Source organism: Coregonus clupeaformis, chromosome 40 (assembly GCF_020615455.1).
Source record: "Coregonus clupeaformis isolate EN_2021a chromosome 40, ASM2061545v1, whole genome shotgun sequence".
Lineage (NCBI taxonomy): Eukaryota > Metazoa > Chordata > Actinopteri > Salmoniformes > Salmonidae > Coregonus > Coregonus clupeaformis.
In genome coordinates, this window is record NC_059231.1 from 13498288 (window position 1) to 13523563 (window position 25276).

The following is a 25276-nucleotide window of genomic DNA, read 5'->3' on the forward strand; positions in this document are numbered from 1 at the left end:
TCATTTTGCAGCTGCTTGTAGATGATTTGTTTTCTGTATGATTGCAAACAGGGCCTACATCAATTACGGGACATTTGTATTTTATCATGAGGAACAAAACTAATGTGTTGAGGTGGATTGAGATGGATTGAGACCACAACATGGCTGAGAGTGTCTACCTGTTAATTGAGACGATTACTAGAATGCTGCCTAAGGGGATAGTTTAATATATTTTATGGAAAAGACATGTTAGATTATTACGTTTTTGTTTGTACCCATGCAATTGTCTGCATTAGAATGTCTTGTTTGTTTTTGTGTTATGTCCTTTAGTTTTGTGTTACATTCCAGAGCGAAGTGAAGGATGGCAGTGCTTTTATTTGTGATCATGTTTAGTGTTGTACGAGAGTCAATTGTGTAGTGTGTGTATGTAGAAAATGTGTTGATTTTTCCCTAGCTGAAAAAAAGATGGTATGTTTTACAGCTCACTGGTGGCACTCTTCTGATGGTCATTGTGAGCGAATATTAAACATATATGGCATTTATATGATAAGTAATTCTTCTCAACATGAAGAAATGTATGATGTTTGTTTGAAACAGTACAAAAAGGGAGAACATGCATATACCTGAAATCTTTGCTTGACCAAAGATATTTCTATACAGAAATGTAAGGTTTTCTATTGTACATAAATTAAAAGATTGCAACAAAAAAAATCCTCATCAAATATAATTTACTTTGTTTTTATTGCTGTAGTTTCTTATTTCTCACTAAAAGGGCTGCTTTGGCAATTTAATCAACAAAACTATTAAAACAATCAGAAGAAATTATGACAAACTTTGATGTATTCGTACATCTGTTCATGTCATTAGTTCTTGATACACCATATTATTACTATTGCTGCTCTCTGGGACCGGGATTCAATCTGATCACAATTTGTCGGCTATGCACCTTTTTAAAGGCAATGTTCCCAGGTTCGCGAGAGACCGCATTCACGGTTAATGCTGCATATGTTGGCTCAATCTGCCTTTTAAATGGTGCATAGCTGACAAAGCACAATCGGATTGAATCCTGGCCTAAATCTGCGCTCCTTGCTGAAATATTGTGACACGTGTACAAAGTCAACCTCTTAAAATAAGGGATCCGGAACAACAAACCAATAAAGCCACTTGACAGTGTAATGTTTGTTGTTCTTTTTCATGTGTGTTTTTATGACAGTTTTGTGGTGTTTTTCTCACAAATTGGAAGAAAATAAAAAGATTGATACATAAACTCTTTTATAAGACAAATAGGCAACATGTTGGATAGTAGAACCAGTTCACAATCATTTGGTATTTATCTGTGGTCAAATAACATAATTCTTCCATCTTCTGCATAGATCATTAATATTATACAGACACATTTCTCCATATAGTTAAGGCCTTGTTCTTACTCTGTGCATCCCCAAACTTGTCCATTCCCGAGGGAAGAGGGTTAACCTGGGTTGTGTTCATTAAGTCACACCGTAGCAAAACGTTTTTAGAACAGAAAGCAAAAACAAGCCCTTCTTATTGGACAAGTCTAAGATAGTATTTCCACATTTAACTCAATTGTCTTCCATTTTGTGCCTATTGAACACGACCCAGCTCATGATTCGAAGAGGAAGTCCATGTCATGCCTCACAATTGGAGAGAGCTGCTTTCCCAGACATTGGTTCTCAGAGGAAAATCTATTGATCTTCTTAATGGCTTAATCAAATCTACACCAACTCCTGTTAATTGAGTCCGCATGGTTAGTGCGATGGAAGACTTTAATGTTACCTTTGAAGCAAGAGAGTCAGTGAATTATTGAATTGGTGTAAATCTGAGAGTCTCAGACCAGGCTGTCTGGGAGAGCAGTCCCTCAGTGTGAGTTCTCTGATGTACATTAAGACAGATCATGCCCTCATCTTAATGGTCAGACATAGGATTTGACTAAAACAAATACACTTTTTGTCTTAGTAAATGGATGAAGGCATCAAGTACTTCACATGGTGGGAAAAACATATCTTCACAATCAATGCAGTTGTATGCAATAGCTTTAAATATATATACAGTGAGGGGAAAAAAGTATTTGATCCCCTGCTGATTTTGTACGTTTGCCCACTGACAAAGAAATGATCAGTCTATAATTTTAATGGTAGGTTTATTTGAACAGTAAGAGACAGAATAACAACAAAAAAAAGTATAAATTGATTTGCATTTTAATGAGGGAAATAAGTATTTGACCCCCTCTCAATCAGAAAGATTTCTGGCTCCGAGGTGTCTTTTATACAGGTAACGAGCTGAGATTAGGAGCACACTCTTAAAGGGAGTGCTCCTAATATCAGTTTGTTACCTGTATAAAAGACACCTGTCCACAGAAGCAATCAATCAATCAGATTCCAAACTCTCCACCATGGCCAAGACCAAAGAGCTCTCCAAGGATGTCAGGGACAAGATTGTAGACCTACACAAGGCTGGAATGGGCTACAAGACCATCGCCAAGCAGCTTGGTGAGAAGGTGACAACAGTTGGTGTGATTATTCGCAAATGGAAGAAACACAAAAGAACTGTCAATCTCCCTCGGCCTTAGGCTCCATGCAAGATCTCACCTCGTGGAGTTGCAATGATCATGAGAACGGTGAGGAATCCGCCCAGAACTACACGGGAGGATCTTGTCAATGATCTCAAGGCAGCTGGGACCATAGACACCAAGAAAACAATTGGTAACACACTACGCCGTGAAGGACTGAAATCCTGCAGCGCCCGCAAGGGCCCCCTGCTCAAGAAAGCATATATACAGGGCCGTCTGAAGTTTGCCAATGAACATCTGAATGATTCAGAGGAGAACTGGCTGAAAGTGTTGTGGTCAGATGAGACCAAAATGGAGCTCTTTGGCATCAACTCAACTCGCCGTGTTTGGAGGAGGAGGAATGCTGCCTATGACCCCAAGAACACCATCCCCACCGTCAAACATGGAGGTGGAAACATTATGCTTTGGGGGTGTTTTTCTGCTAAGGGGACAGGACAACTTCACCGCATCAAAGGGATGATGGACGGGGCCATGTACCGTCAAATCTTGGGTGAGAACCTCCTTCCCTCAGCCAGGGCATTGAAAATGGGTCATGGATGGGTATTCCAGCATGACAATGACCCAAAACACACGGCCATTGCAACAAAAAAGTGGCTCAAGAAGAAGCACATTAAGGTCCTGGAGTGGCCTAGCCAGTCTCCAGACCTTAATCCCATAGAAAATCTGTGGAGGGAGCTGAAGGTTCGAGTTGCCAAACATCAGCCTCGAAACCTTAATGACTTGGAGAAGATCTGCAAAGAGGAGTGGGACAAAATCCATCCTGAGATGTGTGCAAACCTGGTGGCCAACTACAAGAAACGTCTGACCTCTGTGATTGCCAACAAGGGTTTTGCCACCAAGTACTAAGTCATGTTTTGCAGAGGGGTCAAATACTTTTTTCCCTCATTAAAATGCAAATTGATTTATAACATTTTTGACATGCGTTTTTTTTGTTGTTATTCTGATTCTCACTGTTCAAATAAACCTACCATTAAAATTATAGACTGATCATTTCTTTGTCAGTGGGCAAACGTACAAAATCAGCAGGGGATCAAATACTTTTTTCCCTCAATGTGTGTATATATATATATATATATATATATATATATGCAGCTATCAGTTCAAAGGAATCATTAAATGCTTTTTCGTTTTCTTTCATTTTAAAAAGGTCATTTCTCCATGCTTGTTTGTGTGTTGTGGTCTCTAGTCTAGATAACATTCACCATTCACAGTAGCAGCAGCTTGTGGTAATCAGAGTGAAACCCTAAGAAAAATGCAAACCTCTCAGCTCTGAGCTAACTCTGGGTTTGCGTCACAAATTGCATCCTATTCCCTATATAGTGCACTACTTTTGACCAGGGCCCATAATGGCAGTTGGGACGCTACCTGGGAGGACAAGGACCACACTGCTCTTTAGCCACTTTATACCTGGTTCTAACTTGCACCCTTCGTCCAAATCGTGACTCATTCTGATTGTGCCCACATTTTTAGACAGGTGTAGACGATTAAAAGACTTGTTGTGAACTGATTTTGATCAGATCTTAGAAGTGTAAACTGGCAAGATCAGGACGAAGAACGCTTGTAAGCGGCAGGTATAAATGGGGCTTTTGAGGCTACACACTGTGAGAAGGCAATGGAACAGTTCATTTGAGAAGAAAAATAAAAGTGGTAAGGAATCATTCTTGTAAGGTAAATTATCTCCAATAGGAACAAGGACCAATTTAAATAGCTGGTACACCACACACAGTGCTTTCTGTACTGTAGCAAATAACAACCATTGTTGCCTCCCAAACGGCACCCTAGTCAATGTATATAGCAAAGCAATAGGGCTCTGGTCAACAGTAGTAGGGAACAGGGTGCCATTCGTGATGCATCCATGTCATCATTCACTACAGGATTTATGTACTTCAGATTTGGAAACTGATCCACTTTTTTAGTTATTGGTCAAATTGACATGATGTTACAGTGTAATAGTTAAGTTGGGATGATAATTAGTGGTATGCTAGTTTGCTCTCTTCCCTGAATCCTGTGCACAAAACTTTCCAAGGGGCACAAAGAAAATCTCGTCAGTGTCACAAGTTCAAAAGTGCATTCATAAGACACTTCATAAAGGCTATATTACACAACTCGATCAGGAGACCAGCTCCTTCAAATGAAACAATATATCATACAAAAATGAGTCCCTTTTCTTTTGTTCGTAGGGTAGAGTGACTTCAATCTATCATACAGAAATGTCTATTTTTGGTGATCCTTGTACTATCTCAGTCGGCGGCCCAGGGATGAGGGTCCTTCTGTGTCTGTTTCAGGGGCCAAAGTGTCCACGTCACAGTCAGTGGAGGCTGTTGTTGACGGTGTCTCACCCCCTCTGCTCCATCTCCTTTACTAGACTTCCAATGCGCTCCACCACACAGTGGGCTGTGAGCCTGGCCTCTGGGTCGTGGTCCCAACACTCATTGATGGTGGCGCACAGCAGATCCATACCCTACAGTAGGGAAGAGTAGGACCAGGAAGGTTTGATTCATTGACTATATTTAGTCAATACAGAAAGTTAAAATATATATATACAGTGAGGGAAAAAAGTATTTGATCCCCTGCTGATTTTGTATGTTTGCCCACTGACAAAGAAATTATCAGTCTATAATTTTAATGGTAGGTTTATTTGAACAGTGAGAGACAGAATAACAACAAAAAAATCAAGAAAAACTCTTAAAGGGAGTGCTCCTAATCTCAGTTTGTTACCTGTATATATATACAGTACCAGTCAAAAGTTTGGACACACCTACTCATTCAAGGGTTTGCAGTCGCAAAAACCATCAAGCGCTATGATGAATCTGGCTCTCATGAGGACCGGCACAGGAATGGAAGACCCAGTGTTACCTCTGCTGCAGAGGATAAGTTCATTAGAGTTACCAGCCTCAGAAATTGCAGCCCAAATAAATGCTTCACAAAGTTCAAGTAACAGACACATCTCAACATCAACTGTTCAGAGGGGACTGTGTGAATCAGGCCTTCATGGTCGAATTGCTGCAAAGAAACCACTACTAAAGGACAAAAATAATAAGAAGAGACCTGCTTGGGCCAAGAAACACAAGCAATGGACATTAGACTGGTGGAAATGTGTCCTTTGGTCTGGAGTCCAAATTTGAGATTTTTGGTTACAACTGCCATGTCTCTCCTCGTGTAGTTCCCACCATAAAGCATGGAGGAGGAGATGTTATGGTGTGGGAGTGCTTTGCTGGTCACACTGTCTGTGATTTATTTAGAATTCAAGTCTCACTTAACCAGCATGGCTACCACAGCATTCTGCAGCGATACGCCATCCCATCTGGTTTGGGCTTAGTGGGACTATCATTTGATTTTTAACAGGACAATGACCGAACACACCTCCAGGCTATGTAAGGGCTATTTTACGAAGAAGGAGAGTGATGGAGATGACCTGGCCTCCACAATCCCCCGACCTCAACCCAATTGAGATGGTTTGGGATGAGTCAACGGCAGAGTGAAGGAAAAGCGGACAACAAATGCTAAGCATATGTGGGAACTTCTTCAAGACTGTTGGAAAATCAAATCAAATAAAGTAAAATTTTATTGGCCACATGCGCCGAATACAACAGGTGTAGACATTACCGTGAAATGCTTACTTACAGCCCTTAACCAATAATGCATTTATTTTTTAATAACAAAGTAAAATAAAACAACAACAAAAAAGTGTTGAGAAAAAAAGAGCAGAAGTCAAATTAAATAACAGTAGGGAGGCTAAATACAGGGGGACCCGGTGCAGAGTCAATGTGCGGGGGCACCGGCTAGTTGAGGTAGTTGAGGTAATATATACATGTGGGTAGAGTTAAAGTGACTATGCATAAATAATTAACAGAGTAGCAGCAGCGTAAATAGATGGGGTGGGGGTGGGGGGGAGCAGTGCAAATAGTCTGGGTAGCCATGATTAGCTGTTCAGGAGTCTTATGGCTTGGGGGTAGAAGCTGTTGAGAAGTCTTTTGGACCTAGACTTGGCACTCCGGTACCGCTTGCCGTGCGGTAGCAGAGAGAACAGTCTATGACTAGGGTGGCTAGAGTCTTTGACAATTTTAAGGGCCTTCCTCTGACACCGCCTGGTATAGAGGTCCTGGATGGCAGGAAGCTTGGCCCCAGTGATGTACTGGGCCGTACGCACTACCCTCTGTAGTGCCTTGCGGTCGGAGGCCGCATTCCAGGTGAAGCTGGTTGAGAGAATGCCAAGAGTGTGCAAAGCTGTCATCAAGGCAAAGGGTGGCTATGTGAAGAATCTCAAATATAAAATATATTTGGATTTGTTAAACACTTTTTTGGTTACTGCATGATTCCATATGTGTTATTTCATAATTTTGATGTCTTCACTATTATTCTACAAAACCCTGGAATGAGTAGATGTGTCCAAACCTTTGACTGGTACTGTATGTATATATACCATCAGTTTACTTTCTGTATTGGTTGAATTGGAATATAATTGACCCCAAACCTGTTGACAACCAATGTGAATTATAGGTGATGTGATTGTAAATTGTTATCATAGGTTATCATGCAGGCCGGGATTCAATCGGAAACCTCGCTATAGCACGCTTCACATTTAAAGGTAATTTCCAATTGAGCTGACATCTGCAGCGTTTACCTTAAATGCAATCTCCATGAACGCGGTAACATTTCCTTCAACAGCCACATTGTCGACTAGAGCGCTCGTATTGAATACCGGCCTCAATGGGCTGAGAAGTGCTGACTACCCAGTTCCCTCACCATGCACTCAAACACACACACACACAACACAGTGTACCTGATGTGTTTTCCAGCTGGTGGGTATCTCAGGTCTGCCCCTGTCCCTCAGGACAAGGTCCCTCATGCTGTCCACACACGGCTGGTCACACACCTTAGAGCCAAAGGGCTGCTCATAACTCTTCACCTCTATGAAAATACAGGAAATACACTGTAAATCCTTTGTTATTCATCATCTATTCTACATTTACAGTGCCCTTTCATCACAGTCTATGTTACCCCTGAATCAGCCCGTAGTAGAATAGCTTAATGTACCGCCTATGACTTCGCAGCGGGACACCATTTCCCAGAGGACCAGGGACATGGAGTAGACATCCATCTGTTTAAAGGCCTCCAGATCCTCCAGATTCACCCTGGACTCCAACACCTCAGGGGCCATGTAGCGAGCTGTACCCACCTGGACAACAAGGGACAGTGACAGTACAGCTGTAGATATACATTTGATCACCCTGTTGCAGGAGAACTGTCCTTTTTAAACTTGTAGTTTATTTGAGGTTTAAAAACGCTTTTGAAGTTTGTAATTTCCACTGTGAATTTTCAGACTTGATTTTCCCATTTGAAAAATTGATCAACCCATACAGGGTTCATTAATTATAATCCACATAATAATTATCCTGCTGTAACAAACTGGCTCAAATTAAGATCCTACATCTGTACATTAAACAAATAAACAATATATGAGGGGCCTGCTGGTTCATTCTGGTTTTAGCACTGCTTTATAATACAATTTCATTCATATAGCATATTTTTTATTTAAGGTGGCATTCAACCAGGACTCTACAATTTAATATGTTGTTATTTTCTGTAAGACATTTTCACAGATACAGTAATTGTGTCAGAAGGCAGCATGCATAGGCCTACTTCATAGTTGCTGTAGCTAGAGTGGAACTCTGATACCAGGTTCCCTTAGCGACTACGTTGGGTATTACACCTGTTCCACCTTACCTGGCCACTGTTGGCAAAGTCATCCACGGTGAGGGAGAGGTCCAGCCTCAGAGCCAGACCAAAGTCACAGAGGGCACACTCTCTTCTGCTCTTCACCACGATGTTGCTGCTCTTCAGATCGCGGTGGGCCACGGGCACCTTGGGGATCCCACAGGGGGTGGTATCACTGTGAAGGTGGGCCAATCCTTGAGCCACCGACCCAGCCATAGCACAAAACTCAGCCCAGCTCAACACGTGGCCCGCCAGGAAGTCCTGAAATGAATGGATGGATGGTTGAATGAATGAACAAATTAAATCAATTTTCGTGTCTAGTCACCCTTTAGCCTTTTAAAGGCAATTTCTCCAACGTTCACAGAGACCACATTCACGGTAAACGCTGCGGATGTTGGCTTAAGCGTTAATTACCTTTAGAATTCAAATGCAATACGCTTGTCGACAACGTCACTTCGATTGGATCCAGGCCTCAATCAACCAAGCAATAACCAAAAAAAAAACAAAGACAAACATACCTGCAGGTTCCCAAGGCTGTAATAGGCCATGACCAGCCAGTACTGCCTCTGAGGGGAGCCGGAGGGCCCTCGCTCCTCTGCTGTCAGGAATTTAACCACATTGTCGTGCTCCAGGTTGGCGTCAGAGAAGATGGTCCTCTCCTTACTCCAGGACACGTACTCCACAGACGGGAAGATCTTCAAATAAAAATGTATTCAAAGTGTTATATCACATGAAAATCACATCAATAAAGACATCACACACCCTCTGTACGACCAATATAACATGTTACAGTCCGGCCGAAGACTCAAAACCCCACTCTGCAGAACAAACCGGGCACGCAAGTCATTCACTCCAACCAGCATCAGATTCCTAAACACAGACGGACTATAAACCAACCCCACACTTACAGTATTCATCTACAGTGTATGTCTGTCTGAAGTATGTCCTGTGATATGTGTTGCACATAAGTGAAGTGTTGTATGTCCTGTGTTTTTGTGTATGTGTATGCCTAGGGCTACGATTTGTTGCTAGACAAATTTCCCCTAAAGGGACAATAAGGTATTCATTCATTCAAAACACTTTACAGAAAAATACTAATAAATTAAAGGAGAGAGGGAAAACAAAGACTGTGTACCGAATGACAACCTTTTTCCTACATAGTGTACTAATTTTGACCAGAGCCCAATGGGCCCTGGTCAAAAGCAGTGAGTTATATAGGGAATATGGTGCCATTTAGGACTCAGTCAAAAAAGGGGAGAAGGGAAACAAAACAGGGGAGAGGTAAAAACCCTCACCTTCACTGCCACTGTCTCGTACAGAGAACCAGCAGCCTGGTGGTGGAGCTTGGCCCGCCACACCTCAGCGAAGCGACCCTTCCCCACCAAGGCTTCCAGCTGGATAGGCAGCTGCTCCATGTTGTGGTTGAAGTTATTGGCCCGGACAGGACACATGTCAGAGGTGATGTCGCCATTGATGGCTGACAGCTTGCCATGGCAGTCCTCACCGCCGGTGATGGCGTCCCCACTAAGGCCCTCTGGGATGTCCAAGGCCTGGTGAATGAATGAATGAATTATCTATATTTGTAGTTATGTATCAAGTCGCCTTTAGCAACCCATCCAATGGGGAATTTTAGTTGACAGCTTTTTATGAATTGCTTCTAGTTGGTTATGTCTGTGTCCCAAATAGCACCCTATTCTCTATATACTGCACTACTTTTGACCAGGGACCTATGGGCTCTGGTCAAAAGGAGTGCACTATGTTGTAGGGAATAGGGTGCCAGTTGGAACACAGACATAACCAACTGGAAGCTATTATATTTTTCAGTGTTCCACCCACCTGGTAGTGTGTGTGTTTGGGAGCCCAGTCTTTGGGCTGCTTGCCGGGCTGTTTGGTGCGGTACAGGTAGAAAGCCATGGAAGCGATGATAGCCACTAAGAAGGGAGGAACCAGGCTGATCACTACCACTGGGATCACATCTTTACTCTTGGGCTTGGAAAAACCTGAGGACACAGTTAAAAACACAGTGAAGACAACATGGAATCTGATCATAGGTAAGTATACAACATTACTACTACTACATTTTGTATTTACATTTAAAGTGCCTTCAGAAAGTATTCATACCCCTTGACTTATTCCACATCTTGTTGTTTTACAGCCTGAATTCAAAATCGATGAAATATTTTTTTTTTATCACCCATCTACACAGAATACCCCATAATGACAAAGCGAAAACATGTTTTTAGAAATTTGTGCAAATTTATTGAAAATGAAATACAAAATTATCTCATTTACATAAGCATTCACACCCCTTTGCTATGACACTCAAAATTGAGCTCAGGTGCATCCAATTTCCTTTGATCATCCTTGAGATGTCGCTGCAACTTGATTGGAGTCCACCTGTGGACAATTCAATTGTTTGGACATGATTTAGAAAGAAACACACCTGTCTATATAAGGTCCCACAGTTGACAGTGCATGTCAGAACAGAAACTATACCATGAAGTACAAGGAACTGTCCGTAGATCTCCGAGTTAGAATTGTGATGAGGCATATATCTGGGGAAGGGTATAAAACAATTTCTAGAGTGTTGAAAGTTTCCAAGAGCACAGTGGTCTCCATCATTGGGAAATTGAAAAAATATGGAACTACCCACTCTGCCTAGAGCTGGCCGTCTGACCAAACTGCGCAACCTGGCAAAAAGGACCTTGGTCAAGGAGGTGACCAAGAAACCAATGACCAATCTGAGAGAACGACAGAGTTCCTTAGCTGATATGACAGAACCTGCCAGAAGGACAACAGTCTCTACAGCACTTCACCAATCTGGGCTTTATGGGAGAGTGGCCAGACGGAATCCACTCCTGAGAAAAAGGCACATGACAGTACGCCTGGAGTTTGCAAAAAGGCATGTGAAAGACTCAGAGCAAAATATTCTGTGGTCTGATGAGACAAATGTAACTCTTTGGCCTGAATGCAAAGAGCAATGTCTGGAGCAAGCAAGACACAGCTCATCACCCGTCTAACACCATCCCTACCGTGAAGCATGGTTGTGGCAGCATCATGCTATAGGGATGCTTTTCAGCGGCAGGGACTGGGAGACTGGTAAGGATGAGGGAACAATGAATGGAGCCAAATACAGGCAACTCCTTGAGGAGAACCTGCTTCAGAGTGCAAACTGCCTTAGACTGGGGCGAAGATTTACGTTCCAACAGGACAATGACCCCAAGCATACAGCCAAAGCAATGCTAGAATGGCTTCAGAACAAGAATGTGAAAGTCCTTGAGTGGCCCGGTCAAAGCCCAGACTTGAATCCCATTGAAAATCTGTGGAAAAGAGTTACATTTGCACCAAAGGTGCTTCTACATAGTATTGACTCAGGGGTGTGAATACTTATGTAAATAAGATATTTCTGTATTTCATTTTCAATAAATTTGCAAACATTTCTAAAAACATGTTTTCACTTTGTCATTATGGGGTATTGTGTGTAGATGGGTGACATTTTTTTATATTGAATCCATTTCGAATTCAGGCTGTAACAAAATGTGGAATAAGTCAAGGGGTATGAATACTTTCTGAAGGCACTATACATGTTTCTCCTTTTTCCTCACGTTGCATTTTTTATTGATAGACTAACTTCTAATAATCCTAATTAATCATCAAATACTTACATAATCATAATGAAATACTTTTCAGTTTAAACATTTTCTGGTTGCATCATGTACACTGCGCCTGGTTCCAGAGTAAAAAATAGTGCTGTTACCATTGGAGCCCTTGTCAAATATGAGCTTATCGTTGCACTCATGTTCTCCCAGGCAGCCACAGATGAACAGGACCCCGTCCTCAGAGGGCTGAGGAGCCATCACACACTCGTTGGAGGAGTAGTTGGACAACATTATGTTCTCCAGGGGCTGCTGGGGCTGGTGGCATAACGTCTTCACACTCATACTCTGGTTGTCCTTCCGCCTGGGACACATGGAAACCCACAAAAACAGGCAGGCAGAGAGGGAGGCAGGCAGGCGAGCAGGCAGACGTACACACACGTGTACAGGCGCACACATACGCGCAGGCAAACACACATGCAGGCACACACACACACACACACACAAATTATTTAGAAGTGATTTATCAAACTAGTAAACTGAAATGGCTGAACTATATACACTGCTCAAAAAAATAAAGGGAACACTTAAACAACACAATGTAACTCCAAGTCAATTACACTTCTGTGAAATCAAACTGTCCACTTAGGAAGCAACACTGATTGACAATAAATGTCACATGCTGTTGTGCAAATGGAATAGACAACAGGTGGAAATTATAGGCAATTAGCAAGACACCCCCCAATAAAGGACTGGTTTTGCAGGTGGTGACCACAGACCACTTCTCAGTTCCTATGCTTCCTGGCTGATGTTTTGGTCACTTTTGAATGCTGGCGGTGCTTTCACTCTAGTGGTAGCATGAGACGGAGTCTACAACCCACACAAGTGGCTCAGGTAGTGCAGCTCATCCAGGATGGCACATCAATGCGAGCTGTGGCAAGAAGGTTTGCTGTGTCTGTCAGCGTAGTGTCCAGAGCATGGAGGCGCTACCAGGAGACAGGCCAGTACATCAGGAGACGTGGAGGAGGCCGTAGGAGGGCAACAACCCAGCAGCAGGACTGCTATCTTCGCCTTTGTGCAAGGAGGAGCAGGAGGAGCACTGCCAGAGCCCTGCAAAATGACCTCCAGCAGGCCACAAATGTGCATGTGTCTGCTCAAACGGTCAGAAACAGACTCCATGAGGGTGGTATGAGGGCCCAACGTCCACAGGTGGGGGTTGTGCTTACAGCCCAACACCGTGCAGGATGTTTGGCATTTGCCAGAGAACACCAAGATTGGCAAATTCGCCACTGGCGCCCTGTGCTCTTCACAGATGAAAACAGGTTCACACTGAGCACATGTGACAGACGTGACAGAGTCTGGAGACGCCGTGGAGAACGTTCTGCTGCCTGCAACATCCTCCAGCATGACCGGTTTGGCGGTGGGTCAGTCATGGTGTGGGGTGGCATTTCTTTGGGGGGCCGCACAGCCCTCCATGTGCTCGCCAGAGGTAGCCTGACTGCCATTAGGTACCGAGATGAGATCCTCAGACCCCTTGTGAGACCATATGCTGGTGCGGTTGGCCCTGGGTTCCTCCTAATGCAAGACAATGCTAGACCTCATGTGGCTGGAGTGTGTCAGCAGTTCCTGCAAGAGGAAGGCATTGATGCTATGGACTGGCCCGCCCGTTCCCCAGACCTGAATCCAATTGAGCACATCTGGGACATCATGTCTCGCTCCATCCACCAACGCCACGTTGCACCACAGACTGTCCAGGAGTTGGCGGATGCTTTAGTCCAGGTCTGGGAGGAGATCCCTCAGGAGACCATCCGCCACCTCATCAGGAGCATGCCCAGGCGTTGTAGGGAGGTCATACAGGCACGTGGAGGCCACACACACTACTGAGCCTCATTTTGACTTGTTTTAAGGACATTACATCAACGTTGGATCAGCCTGTAGTGTGGTTTTCCACTTTAATTTTGAGGGTGACTCCAAATCCAGACCTCCATGGGTTGATACATTTGATTTCCATTGATAATTTTTGTGTGATTTTGTTGTCAGCACATTCAACTATGTAAAGCAAAAAGTATTTAATAAGATGATTTCATTCATTCAGATCTAGGATGTGTTATTTTAGTGTTCCCTTTATTTTTTTGAGCAGTGTATAATAGGAATAATGTGTCTGGGAAGTTGCCTTTTTACTTTTGTGGTTTTGTGTGGAATTGTTATGCATGATTTGCTAGAGTGGATTGGACGTTTTTATTTTACAAATGGTCAATCCAATCTGCTTTCGTATCCTGCCTGCCAACACACCAGTCTCAATAACACCAGTCTCTTTCAATCCGTATGCATCCCAAATGGCACCATTTCCCTATGTAGTGCACTACTGTTGACCAGGGCCCATAGGGTGCCATTGGAACAGCCAATACACTTCACAGAAACAACCACCCTGGGCTAGGAGGGGAAGAACTAAGACCAAGAATGCGTACCAAATGATACAGTGGCACACTATTTCCTATAACATGAACTACTTTTGACAAGGGCCCATAGGGAACTATATCTTTATTACTGTAGAGGTTTGACCACCAGGGCCCAGCATACCAGACTGAGAGCAACAATCAAATAGAGCCACAATTGACTTTGTCCTCCTCATTGCAAACATAGCTGTCACGCCCTGACCTCTAGAACTCTAGTAAGTTTGGTCAGGGTGTGCATGTTTAGTTCTATGTTGTTGTATATCTATGTTTAGATTCTAGTTGTTATATTTCTATGTTTGGCCGGGTATGATTCCCAATCAGAGGCAGCTGTCGCTCGTTGTCTCTGATTGGGGATCATACTTAGGCAGCCAGTTTTCCTGCCTGGGTTGTGGGATCTTGTTTGTGTTTTGGTGTGTTTGTGTATAGCCTTCCGACATCACGTTTCGTTGCCTTTTGTTGTTTTTTGTTCGCATACCACGCTGCACCTTGGTCTGACCCGTCTCTCAACGATCGTGACAATAGCATAAAAATGCCCCACTCCTCACCATCCCTCATAATTTCTGATCAGAATCGTTCAATAAAAAAACATACTGGCCAATTCATTTAAAGTCTAGGATACACAGATGAACTACTGTATATCCTGTTTACAGGGTGTTTTCTTTTTTTGTCTCTCATTCAATAAATAGTTTACTCTTTTCAAGTATTTCTTGCATTTTTTAATTATGTATGATGCTGATGATACACATAATTGGCATGATGAGGATACTTATTGTAGTAGAGCAGCATAAGAGTCCAGTGAGGGGGTATATTGGGAATTATAAACTGGGTAGTTTGGGTCCTGGATGCTGATTGCCTGAAAGCTGTGGAATATCAGACATTATATACTGGGTGGGTTGAGCCCTGAATGCTGATTGGCTGACAGCCGTGGTATACCACGGTAATGACAAAACATTTATTATTACTGCTCCAATTACGTTGGTAACCAGTTTATAATAGCAATAAGGCACCTCGGGGTTTGTGGTATTTGACCAATATACCACTGCTAAGGGCTGTATGTAGGCACTCCGTGTTGCATTATGCATAAGAACAGCTCTTAGCCGTGGAATATTGGCCATATACCACAACTCCTCGGGCCTTATTGCATAAATGGGGTGGCAGGTAGCTTAGTGGTTAAGAGCGTTGTGCCAGTAACCGAAAGGTCGCTGGTTCTAATCCCCGAGCCAACTAGGTGAAAAATCTGTCGATGTGCCCTTGAGCAAGGCACTTAACCCTAATTGCTCCTGTAAGTCGCTCTGGATAAGAGCGTCTGCTAAATGACGTAAAATGTCGTAAAAAATAAAATAAAAATAAATATACTCCTTCGGCCTTATTGCATAAATATACTGTACCTTGAATAGGAAGCTATAAGCTATACCAGATCAACATTACTAGTTGTTGTATGCATATTTGTATGTATTTGTCCTGAACGTTCTTGCTGTTTTAAATGTGAGAGGCTCATTCATTATATAGCCTATGGCAAATAAACTTGAACTTGGGAAACCTTCACACTTACCATATTGCAACGCAGATCTCTTCACTCAGATTACAGAAGGAGGAGAGGGAACAGTTGGTGTAACACACACTGTCCTCACAGATAGGGCTGGAGTAGTCACACCACTTACACAGGCTGGTCTTGATGTGTTTGAAGGAGAGGATGGGAAGGCCTGTGGAATACACACACATGCACACATGTAAGCGCGTTCACACGTGCTGGCACGCGCACGCACACACACACACACGCACAATAATCAGAGGAAAGCAGTTCAGGCTTTGTATAGAATGGCTGGCACAAAACAGAACCATAGGACCAGGCTATACTACTTTACATGGCTCTGTGACAATAGGTTAAACAGGTTATCAAATCATTCTTCGAGAGAACACAATGTTAACTTTCAAATCAAGTTTTGATATATCTCCAAAACGATATCGTTATCACACCAAACTGCCAAATGTTCTGCTGTTTAGAGCACACCCTTTGGATTGTGAAAAGCCACATCAGATAAGTTGCAGGCACAGCCCTGGGCTGTATCCCAAATGGCACCCTATTCTCTGTATAGTGCACTACTTTTGACCACAGCCCTATGGGTCCTGATCAAAACTGGACAAAAGTAGTGCACTATGAAGGGAATAGGATTCCATTTGGGACGCACCCCTGGTTCATCTAGATAAGGAAAGGACTGGGATAGGATATCCATAATGTGTGAAGGTCTGCAGACATTGTCCCAATTTTACTCTGTGCCTCATACTATAGGCCTTTGAGGGTGCTTCCAAACCAAAATGCATGACATTGAAATACATGATTTATTCCCCACCAGCAGTGGGTCTACCATGAACAGCCAGAGTAGGGCATTCCCATTCCTCTGCCATAACGGTCCAGACCTCTTGGTAGAGACAATTGTATACTTACATACATGGAAGCTTTAGTAGTCACTGGATGTTATTCAACATACTTACATTTTATTATACAATTTCACTTATGTATAAAGTATATAATAGATTCCAAACCTTTTTCAAATACGTTTTTGATTGTAAATGAAACACAGTGAATATGTATTTGGCCCAGGCCTGGTTTGAAGGGTGTGGGGGGAGAGATGCCTGTGGTGCCGTGGTTTGACACAGGCTCTAGAAGGCATTGTGAGTGTTTCTTCCCACACATGTTATCTGCCGTTCCCTCCCTGCTTGTGTTTCCACATCACAACAATATTAATGGCTGATTCAAGCCAGATGAGGGATTTTTATCACTCTGAGAGGGATGGTGATCTAACAAAACTACGCAAACATTAAAAGAAGCTGTACACATATTTCACAAAGGCTTCCAGATGTTGGCCAATGCCAACCATCAAAATACACACACACACACACACACACACACACACACACACACACACACACACGCAAAGACCAATGAAGGGAGGGAGAAATAGAGAAAGAATACAACTAAAAAGGGTAAGCAACAAAAAAAAGCCCCTGCCACAAACGTTCAACTAATTAAAATCAGCAGTGACTGCTCCAGAAATAAATTGAAGCCAGAAGTTTCGGCCTGAGCCAATTTTGAAGCTTGGCCCCTTTGTGTCTTATGGGAAATCCAACCGCTCTGTTGCATGCTTACAGCCGGGAGGCCCAGGGATGTTGGCTGCATTTATTTGCTTTTCAGTTTCAGCCTCAAGTCTCAACTAACTCTCCCTGGTTCCCCATCAGTTTACCCATAGAAATAGAATCACTACAACGGCATCCCGATACAAGTTGGTCTGAAATGGGTAGATCGTAATTGGTAGGATCTGTGATTATATTTTTATAACTACACTGACTATACTCACACATACAAAAAAACACCAACACAGTGGAAGAGCTGAAAGGTTACTGTTTCTAAAAAGATCAAGTACATACTGTAATACATGTATGTATATGTACATGTATATTTACCCTCTCAATTAATGTGGGTTTTGAGGAAACATCTAAGGAAGTAGCTAGGTCTTTAAATCTAATCAGTGCTGTACAAATGTAATGTAGTCTAAGCTTAGTAGGTTCAAATGTTTATTGTATTCTGTCTGGATCTCGCTTTTAGAAGACTTGTTAAAGACAACACCAGAACATACAACATCCTCTCCATTATGTGTTGATGTTGATGTTGTTATTGTTGAAGTTAGTTTGCCTAATATGGGTAAATAAGACAAGAAATCTCCCAAATGTGTTATTTTTCTCATCTGCACTCTCATTCCTTTTGTACTTTTGGACAGAGAACCGTCCTGATGTCGTTGTAAAGTCCATGTTTGTGCAAAGTTAACTTTACTTTAAAAAAATCTTAGTTCAAGCAGTCTACTCTACTGTATGGTTTTACAGTATAAGTGACAGACTCACTGATCCCCACACCGAGCGTAGTAACCAAACCAGGCCACTAGTTGGCCCGTTCCACACCAACCAATCTCCCCATTATTAATGCAGAATGCTGAAATCCCTCTCCACAGGACTCAAAAGGATAGCATTTCCTGATTGAATAGATAAGAGCACAATTAAATTACCCAGGCGTACTGCACATATATCCCTTTGAGCGATCCCGCCTAGTCTTCAACAATAAATAGGGGCGGCAGGCCACCTAGTAGTTAAGAGCGTTAGGCCAGTAACCGAAAGTTCGTTGGTTTGAATCCCCAAGCCGACTAGGTGAAAAATCTGTTGACGTGCCTTTGAGCAAGGCACTTAACCCTAATTGCTCCTGTAAGTCGCTCTGGATAAGAGCATCTACTAAATGACTAAAACATGTTTTAAACAAATGTAAATGAACTTTACACAACCAGATACTAGTTCTAACATCAAATTATGTAATTTAGTACAGTCTTAAAGCTGGACCTTAAGCATAACACAATCAATTTGTCAATATTCATAACATAAAAAAAAAAACATGAGATATGAAAATTGCATTAGATACAGTGCATTCGGAAAGTATTCAGACCCCTTGACCTTTGCCACATTTTGTTACGTTACAGCCTTATTCTAAAATTGAAAAAATAAAAATAATTCCTCATCAATCTACACACACTACCCCATAATGACAAAGCAAAAACACGTTTTTAGAATTTTTTTTCTCCAAATGTATTAAAATAAAAAACAGAAATACCTTATTTACATAAGTATTCAGACCCTTTGCTATGAGACTCGAAATTGAGCTCAGGTGCATCTTGTTTCCAATGATCATACTTGAGATGTTTCTACAACTTGATTGTAGTCCACCTGTGGTAAATTAAATTGATTGGACATGATTTGCAAAGGCACACACCTGTCAATATGAGGTCCCACAGTTGACAGTGCATGTCAGAGCAAAAACCAAGCCATGAGGTCGAAGGAATTGTCCATAGAGCTCCGAGACAGGATTGTGTTGAGACACAGATATGGGGAAGGGTACCAAAACATTTATGCAGCATTGAAGGTCCCCAAGAACTCAGTGGCCTCCATCATTCTTAAATGGAAGAAGTTTGGAACAACCAAGACTCTTCCTAGAGCTGGCTATCTGGCCAAACTGAGCAATCGGGGGAGAAGGGCATTGGTCAGGGAGGTGACCAAGAACCCGATGGTCACTCTGACAGAGCTCCAAAGTTCCTCTGTGGAGATGGGAGAACCTTCCAGAAGGACAACCATCTCTGCAGCACTCCACCAATCAGGCCTTTATGGTAGAGTGGCCAGACGGAAGCCACTCCTCAGTAAAAGGCACATGACAGCCCGCTTGGAGTTTGCCAAAAGGCACCTAAAGGACTCTCAGACCATGAGAAACAAGATTCTCTGGTCTGATGAAACCAAGATTGAACTCTTTGGCCTGAATGCCAAGCGTCACAGCTGGAGGAAATCTGGCACCATCCCTACGGTGAAGCATTGTGGTGGCAGCATCATGCTGTGGGGATGTCTTTCAGTGGCAGGAACTGGGAGACTAGCAAGGATTGAGGGAAAAGTGAACGGAGCAAAGTACAGAGAGATCCTTGATGAAAACGTGCACCAGACCGCTCAGGACCTCAGACTGGGGCGAAGGTTCACCTTCCAACAGGACAACAACCCTAAGCACACAGCCAAGACAACGCAGGAGTGGCTTCGGGACAAGTCTCTGAATGTCCTTGAGTGGCCCAGCCAGAGCCCAGACTTGAACCCGATCGAACATCATCGAACATCCAACCTGACAGAGCTTGAGAGGATTTGCAGAGAAGAATAGGAGAAACTCCCCAAATACAGGTGTGCCAAGCTTGTAGTGTCATACCCAAGAACACTTGAGGCTGTAGTCACTGCCACTAGGTGCTTCAACAAAGTACTGAGTAAAGGGTCTGAATACTTATGTAAATGTGATATTTTTATTTTGTATTTTTGCAAAAAAATACTCTAAAAACCAGTTTTGCTTTGACATTATGGGGTATTGTGCGTAGATTGATGAGGAAAAAAACAATTAATCAATTTTAGAATAAGGATAGGTGACGTAACGTAACAAAATGTGGAAAAAGTCAAGGGGTCTGAATACTTTCCGAATGCACTGTACATTTCTTTGACCTACAAGTCCAAGTGAATCATCTTATTGTAGCCTAAAGGTTAGCCAAAGGATGAGAATAAGCCACTAAACTAAGAGGAGTGACCAGAGGTCAAATTGGGGGCATAGTATTCACTGTTGTTATAGCTACAGGCTATTATCTCATACTCAACAATGAAAAGCCACTGTATCTGTTGTGAATTGGTTGAATCGTTCTTTGCTCCTCCATGAGTGCAATGCCACCCTTGCCAACCAAAGTAGAAAAAGGTTTCGTCCTAAATGACACCCTATTCACTATGTAGTGCACTGCTTTTGACCAGGGCGCATGGGGCTCTGGTTAAAAGTTGTGCACTATATAAGGAATAGGGTGCCATTTGGGACACATACAGAGGCTAACAGACCACACAGGGGTCAGTGTGTGTCCCCAGTGGACATCGCAAGCTGGGCACATAGAGAAGGAGGAGGGGGTAGGAGGAGAAGAAGGGAGATTTCTGCATCTTATTTTTGCCTGCTTAGGTCATCACAGTCTTGTCATTGTGGGCTGATGTGGGTTGATGGAAGGTCAGGCCAGAGAACACAACACAAAGCTCATCATGTCATGGCACTCATTGTGCTCTGTGTCACTTCGCTCCCTTCATATCACTGAATATCACTTGTAAGTTGTAAGTCTGCAACTTATGTGCCCAAGAAGGCAAACCCTGAAAATACACTACCAGTCAGAAGTTTGGACACACCTACTCATTCAAGGGTTTTTCTTTGTTTTGACTAATTGTTACATTGTAGAATAATAGTGAAGACATCAAAACTATGAAATAACACATATGGAATCATGTAGTAACCAAAATAAGTGTTAAACAAATCAAAATATATTTTATATTTCAGATTCTTCAAATAGCCACCCTTTGCCTTGATGACAGCTTTGCACACACTTGGAATTCTCTCAACCAGCTTCATGAGTGGTGCAGCAGTCTAAGGCACTGCATCTCAGTGCTTGAGGCATCACTAAAGACCCCCTGGTTCGATTCCAGGCTGTATCACAACCGGCCGTGATTGGGAGTCCCATAGGGCGGCGCACAATTGGCCCAGCGTCGTCCGGGTTTGGCCGGTGTAGGCCGTCATTGTAAATAAGAATTTGCCTAGTTAAATAAATAAAAAAAATAAAAAAATGAGGTAGTCACCTGGAATGTATTTCAATTAACAGGTGTGCCTTCTTAAAAGTTAATTTGTGGAATTTATTTCCTTCTTAATGCGTTTGAACCAATCAGTTGTGTTGTGACAAGGTAGGGGGAGTATACAGAAGATACCCCTATTTTTTTTTTTTTTTTTTTTTTTTTTTTAAATTGGGGGGGAATGGATCAGCTTAATATTGCAGATAGATTGTATCTTCTATCAATGTAATTGTCTGCATCACTTCCAATCCCCCATGTTTTTTTTATTTTTTATATATATACTCCCCTTTGTTACTTTTCAACCCCACCATCCTTTCCCTACTTGGAGTAAATTAGTGAACAACAATGCCCAGGCCTCTACTTCCGGTCTATACTTACTATCTACACCTTATGGACAGAGTTAATTTTACAATAATTCTATTATATATATTTTTATTTATTTTATTTTTTATTGCTCCTGAACTTCTTCTACTCTCAACCTCTCCGATCATTCTCATGATGTCCATCCGGTTTGCTTCTATATGCCATATCTTTCTAACTGTGCTCTTTCCCAAAAGCTCCCAATATACAACCTATATACTTATTATGGACACAGTATGCTTACATTATTAGCTATCTTTGTTATTATTTGTTGTTATTTGTTATTAGTCCCATCCTTCAACTCTATTCAATACCTCCCATCTATCTCTTAACACCATCCATATAGGATTTCTATTTGCCATATATATTTCAACCGTACTGTGATGTTTTACAAAGGTTCTGAACCTTTCTATTCTCATTGCTTCTACAGATTGTGAATTAAAAATAAACATTTTTGCTAAAAGTATTATTATATTATTGAAGATACCCCTATTTGGTAAAAGACCAAGTCCATATTATGGCAAGAACAGCTCAAATAAGCAAAGAGAAACGACAGTCCATCATTACTTTAAGACACAAAGGTCAGTCAATACGGAACATTCAAGAACTTTTGCAGTCGCAAAAACAATCAAGCGCTATGATGAAACTGGCTCTCATGAGGACCGCCACAGGAATGGAAGACCCAGAGTTACCTCTGCTGCAGAGGATAAGTTCATTAGAGTTACCAGCCTCAGAATTTGCAGCCCAAATAAATGCTTCACAGAGTTCAAGTCACAGACACATCTCAACATCAACTGTTCAGAGGGAACTGTGTGAATCAGGCCTTCATGGTCGAATTGCTGCAAAGAAACCACTACTAAAGGACACCAATAAGAAGAAGAGACCTGCTTGGGCCAAGAAACACGAGCAATGTACATTAGACTGGTGGAAATGTGTCCTTTGGTCTGGAGTCCAAATTTGAGATTTTTGGTTCCAACCGCTGTGTCTTTGTGAGACGCAGTGTGGGTGAACGGATGATCTCCGCATGTGTAGTTCCCACCGTAAAGCATGGAGGAGAAGGTGTTATGGTGTGGGGGTGCTTTGCTGGTGACACTGTCTGTGATTTATTTAGAATTCAAGGCACACTTAACCAGCATGGCTACAACAGCATTCTGCAGCAATACGCCATCCCATCTGGTTTGGGCTTAGTGAGACTATCATTTGATTTTCAACAGGACAATGACCCAACACACCTCCAGGCTGTGTAAGGGCTATTTTACCAAGAAGGAGAGTGATGGAGTGCTGCATCAGATGACCTGGCCTCCACAATCCCCCGACCTCAACCAAACTGAGATGGTTTGGGATGAGTCGGACAGCAGAGTGAAGGAAAAGCAGCCAACAAGTGCTAAGCATATGTGGGAACTCCTTCAAGACTGTTGGAAAAGCATTCCAGGTGAAGCTGGTTGAGAGAATGCCAAGAGTGTGCAAAGCTGACATCAAGGCAAAGGGTGGCTATTTGAAGAATCTCAAATATAAAATATATTTTGATTTATTTAACACTTTGTTTGGTTACTACATGATTCCATGTGTGTTATTTCATAGTTTTGATGTCTTCGCTATTATTCTACAATGTAGAAAATAGTAAAAATAAAGAAAAACCCTTGAATAAGTAGGTGTGTCCAAACTTTTGACTGGTACTGTAGGTCATGTGAGAAGATACATATTTCACAAGAAGATATACTCAACTCTTACTAAGTTCTGTAGCGTGAATATCAATGAGTTTTAAGTTGGTGCTATAGCCCAGGAGTAATCTTCTTCATAACATGCGAGAAGTTCACCATTTCCTCTATAGTACTTACAGTAGGCTACATGACCTCCGAACTCCTCCTCAGCCTCTTGTCACTTGTAAGCAGTAAGTGTGCAATTTTTTAAGTCATCAAAAGGACACACTGAAAATGGGTCAAGTGAGGAGTTTCCCTGCTACTTCTACAGTAACAATGCCTACAGACTGTACATGAGCTACAATCTCCTCCTCAATCTATATCAGTGTTTCCAATCTTGTATTCCCTGAGGAGAAGTAGCTCTGTTTGCATGCAGCAGGGATAATTGAGACTCAGAATCAATTTCCTGTTTGGACATTTTCTTTACAGATGGCAGCAGTTTAAAAAATTGATGTGGTCGCATCACATCACAGTTCTATTGTATCTTTTCACTATCACAGCTACTGAGACCGGGTCTAATAAACTTGTTTTGGATTTTGATTCACATTTACATTGATGTAATGATCAAGCCATGTTTGTTTATTTTTATATAATTAAATAAATAATAAATAATGTTTGTGAGTTGTTGGTGTAGCTTATTGACTTCATATTAAAATCAAATCTGAAATGATTGTGGGAAATTGTTTGAGACAAATGTTAGAGTTAGTTTAGTTTACTTCAGATTCTGTTAATAGTGGCAACACATTGAACATCCAAGTAAACAATACATGATTTCAAGTGAAATACCATTAAATATTCAAAGTCTGCTGATAATCAATAAAACAGGCATAGCTAAAGGACTGTCAAGTGTCAGAAATATTTTTCACCAGATTGGGTGACTTGGATCATGGTTTACAATGCAGTCATTTCAATTTGATTATGTGCCTCCAGAGGTTCCGAGGACTCTTCCTATTGATTTAGTTTAGGTGACTGCCAGGACAGTACCTGGTTAAGCACATACAAATGATATGTTACATGTGGTAAAACTACTGGTTTAATAAATCACATAGCTAAAGTAAATACAAAAAATAGATTTAAACAAATAGAGGGAAAGGAAGAAATAATATATGACGTGACAGTTTATTTTCATTAGGTCTGCTATTCCATCACATATATGATATTGAGAAAATAACACCTTCGCCACTTTTCCACTGAAGAAACGTATTCTTGTCGTATTTCATAAATAAGAGTAGTTTTGAGAGTCTGTTTTACATGACCAGAACCTCCTTTGAATAAACATTTGCTCCTCCTCCCCCTTCACAACATCACGAAATTGAAGAAACAATGGACACTGAACACTTAAAAGTGAATACGGAGTGAGTAGCAAATAAAACAATACTTACAGAAAGACAGAAGAACAAGATTCACTGCCGAGAATCTCCAGCACCCCATAATCTTAACATAAAAATGTACACCCGGTCAAAACGTCGTGGTCGCACTGTATCTTTCTATGTATTTGGGAATGTGAGTAGTGAGCTTATTGAAGCCGTATTCAGTGAAACAACTGGTTGGGCTCGGGGCTTTTGGCTGGAGTTAGGTGTAGGCAGATCCAGATGTTTTTCATCCAGCTGTGTTACGGGACCCGCCCAGGAACTGAACTTCATAAAAATCGGATCCAAAACCCGTAGAATGTGG

The 25276-nt window shown here is 42.0% G+C and overlaps 1 protein-coding gene across 1 annotated transcript; it reads right to left on the bottom strand.

Moving 5' to 3' along the window:
* Nucleotides 1–3630: 3630 nt before the first annotated feature.
* Nucleotides 3631–25131, bottom strand: LOC121555017 (TGF-beta receptor type-2-like). Its single transcript, XM_041868781.1, has 10 exons — nt 24985–25131; nt 15889–16039; nt 12042–12244; nt 10121–10284; nt 9580–9834; nt 8803–8979; nt 8294–8545; nt 7604–7745; nt 7350–7477; nt 3631–5027 (listed from the first exon to the last, which is right to left on the bottom strand). The coding sequence occupies exons 1-10, from the start codon at nt 25031–25033 to the stop codon at nt 4902–4904; spliced, it is 1647 nt and encodes a 548-aa protein (XP_041724715.1). The 5' UTR covers nt 25034–25131; the 3' UTR covers nt 3631–4901.
* Between the last annotated feature and the right edge of the window lie 145 nt (nt 25132–25276).

Coding starts and splice junctions, on each gene's coding strand:
- LOC121555017 (XM_041868781.1), bottom strand. CDS start 25,033: ATGGGGTGCTGGAGATTCTCGGCAGTGAATCTTGTTCTTCTGTCTTTC. Junction 7,478..7,603: donor CCGCTGCGAAGTCATAGGCG/GTACATTAAGCT, acceptor GTATTTTCATAG/AGGTGAAGAGTTATGAGCAG. Junction 5,028..7,349: donor CCAGCTGGAAAACACATCAG/GTACACTGTGTT, acceptor TCCCTACTGTAG/GGTATGGATCTGCTGTGCGC.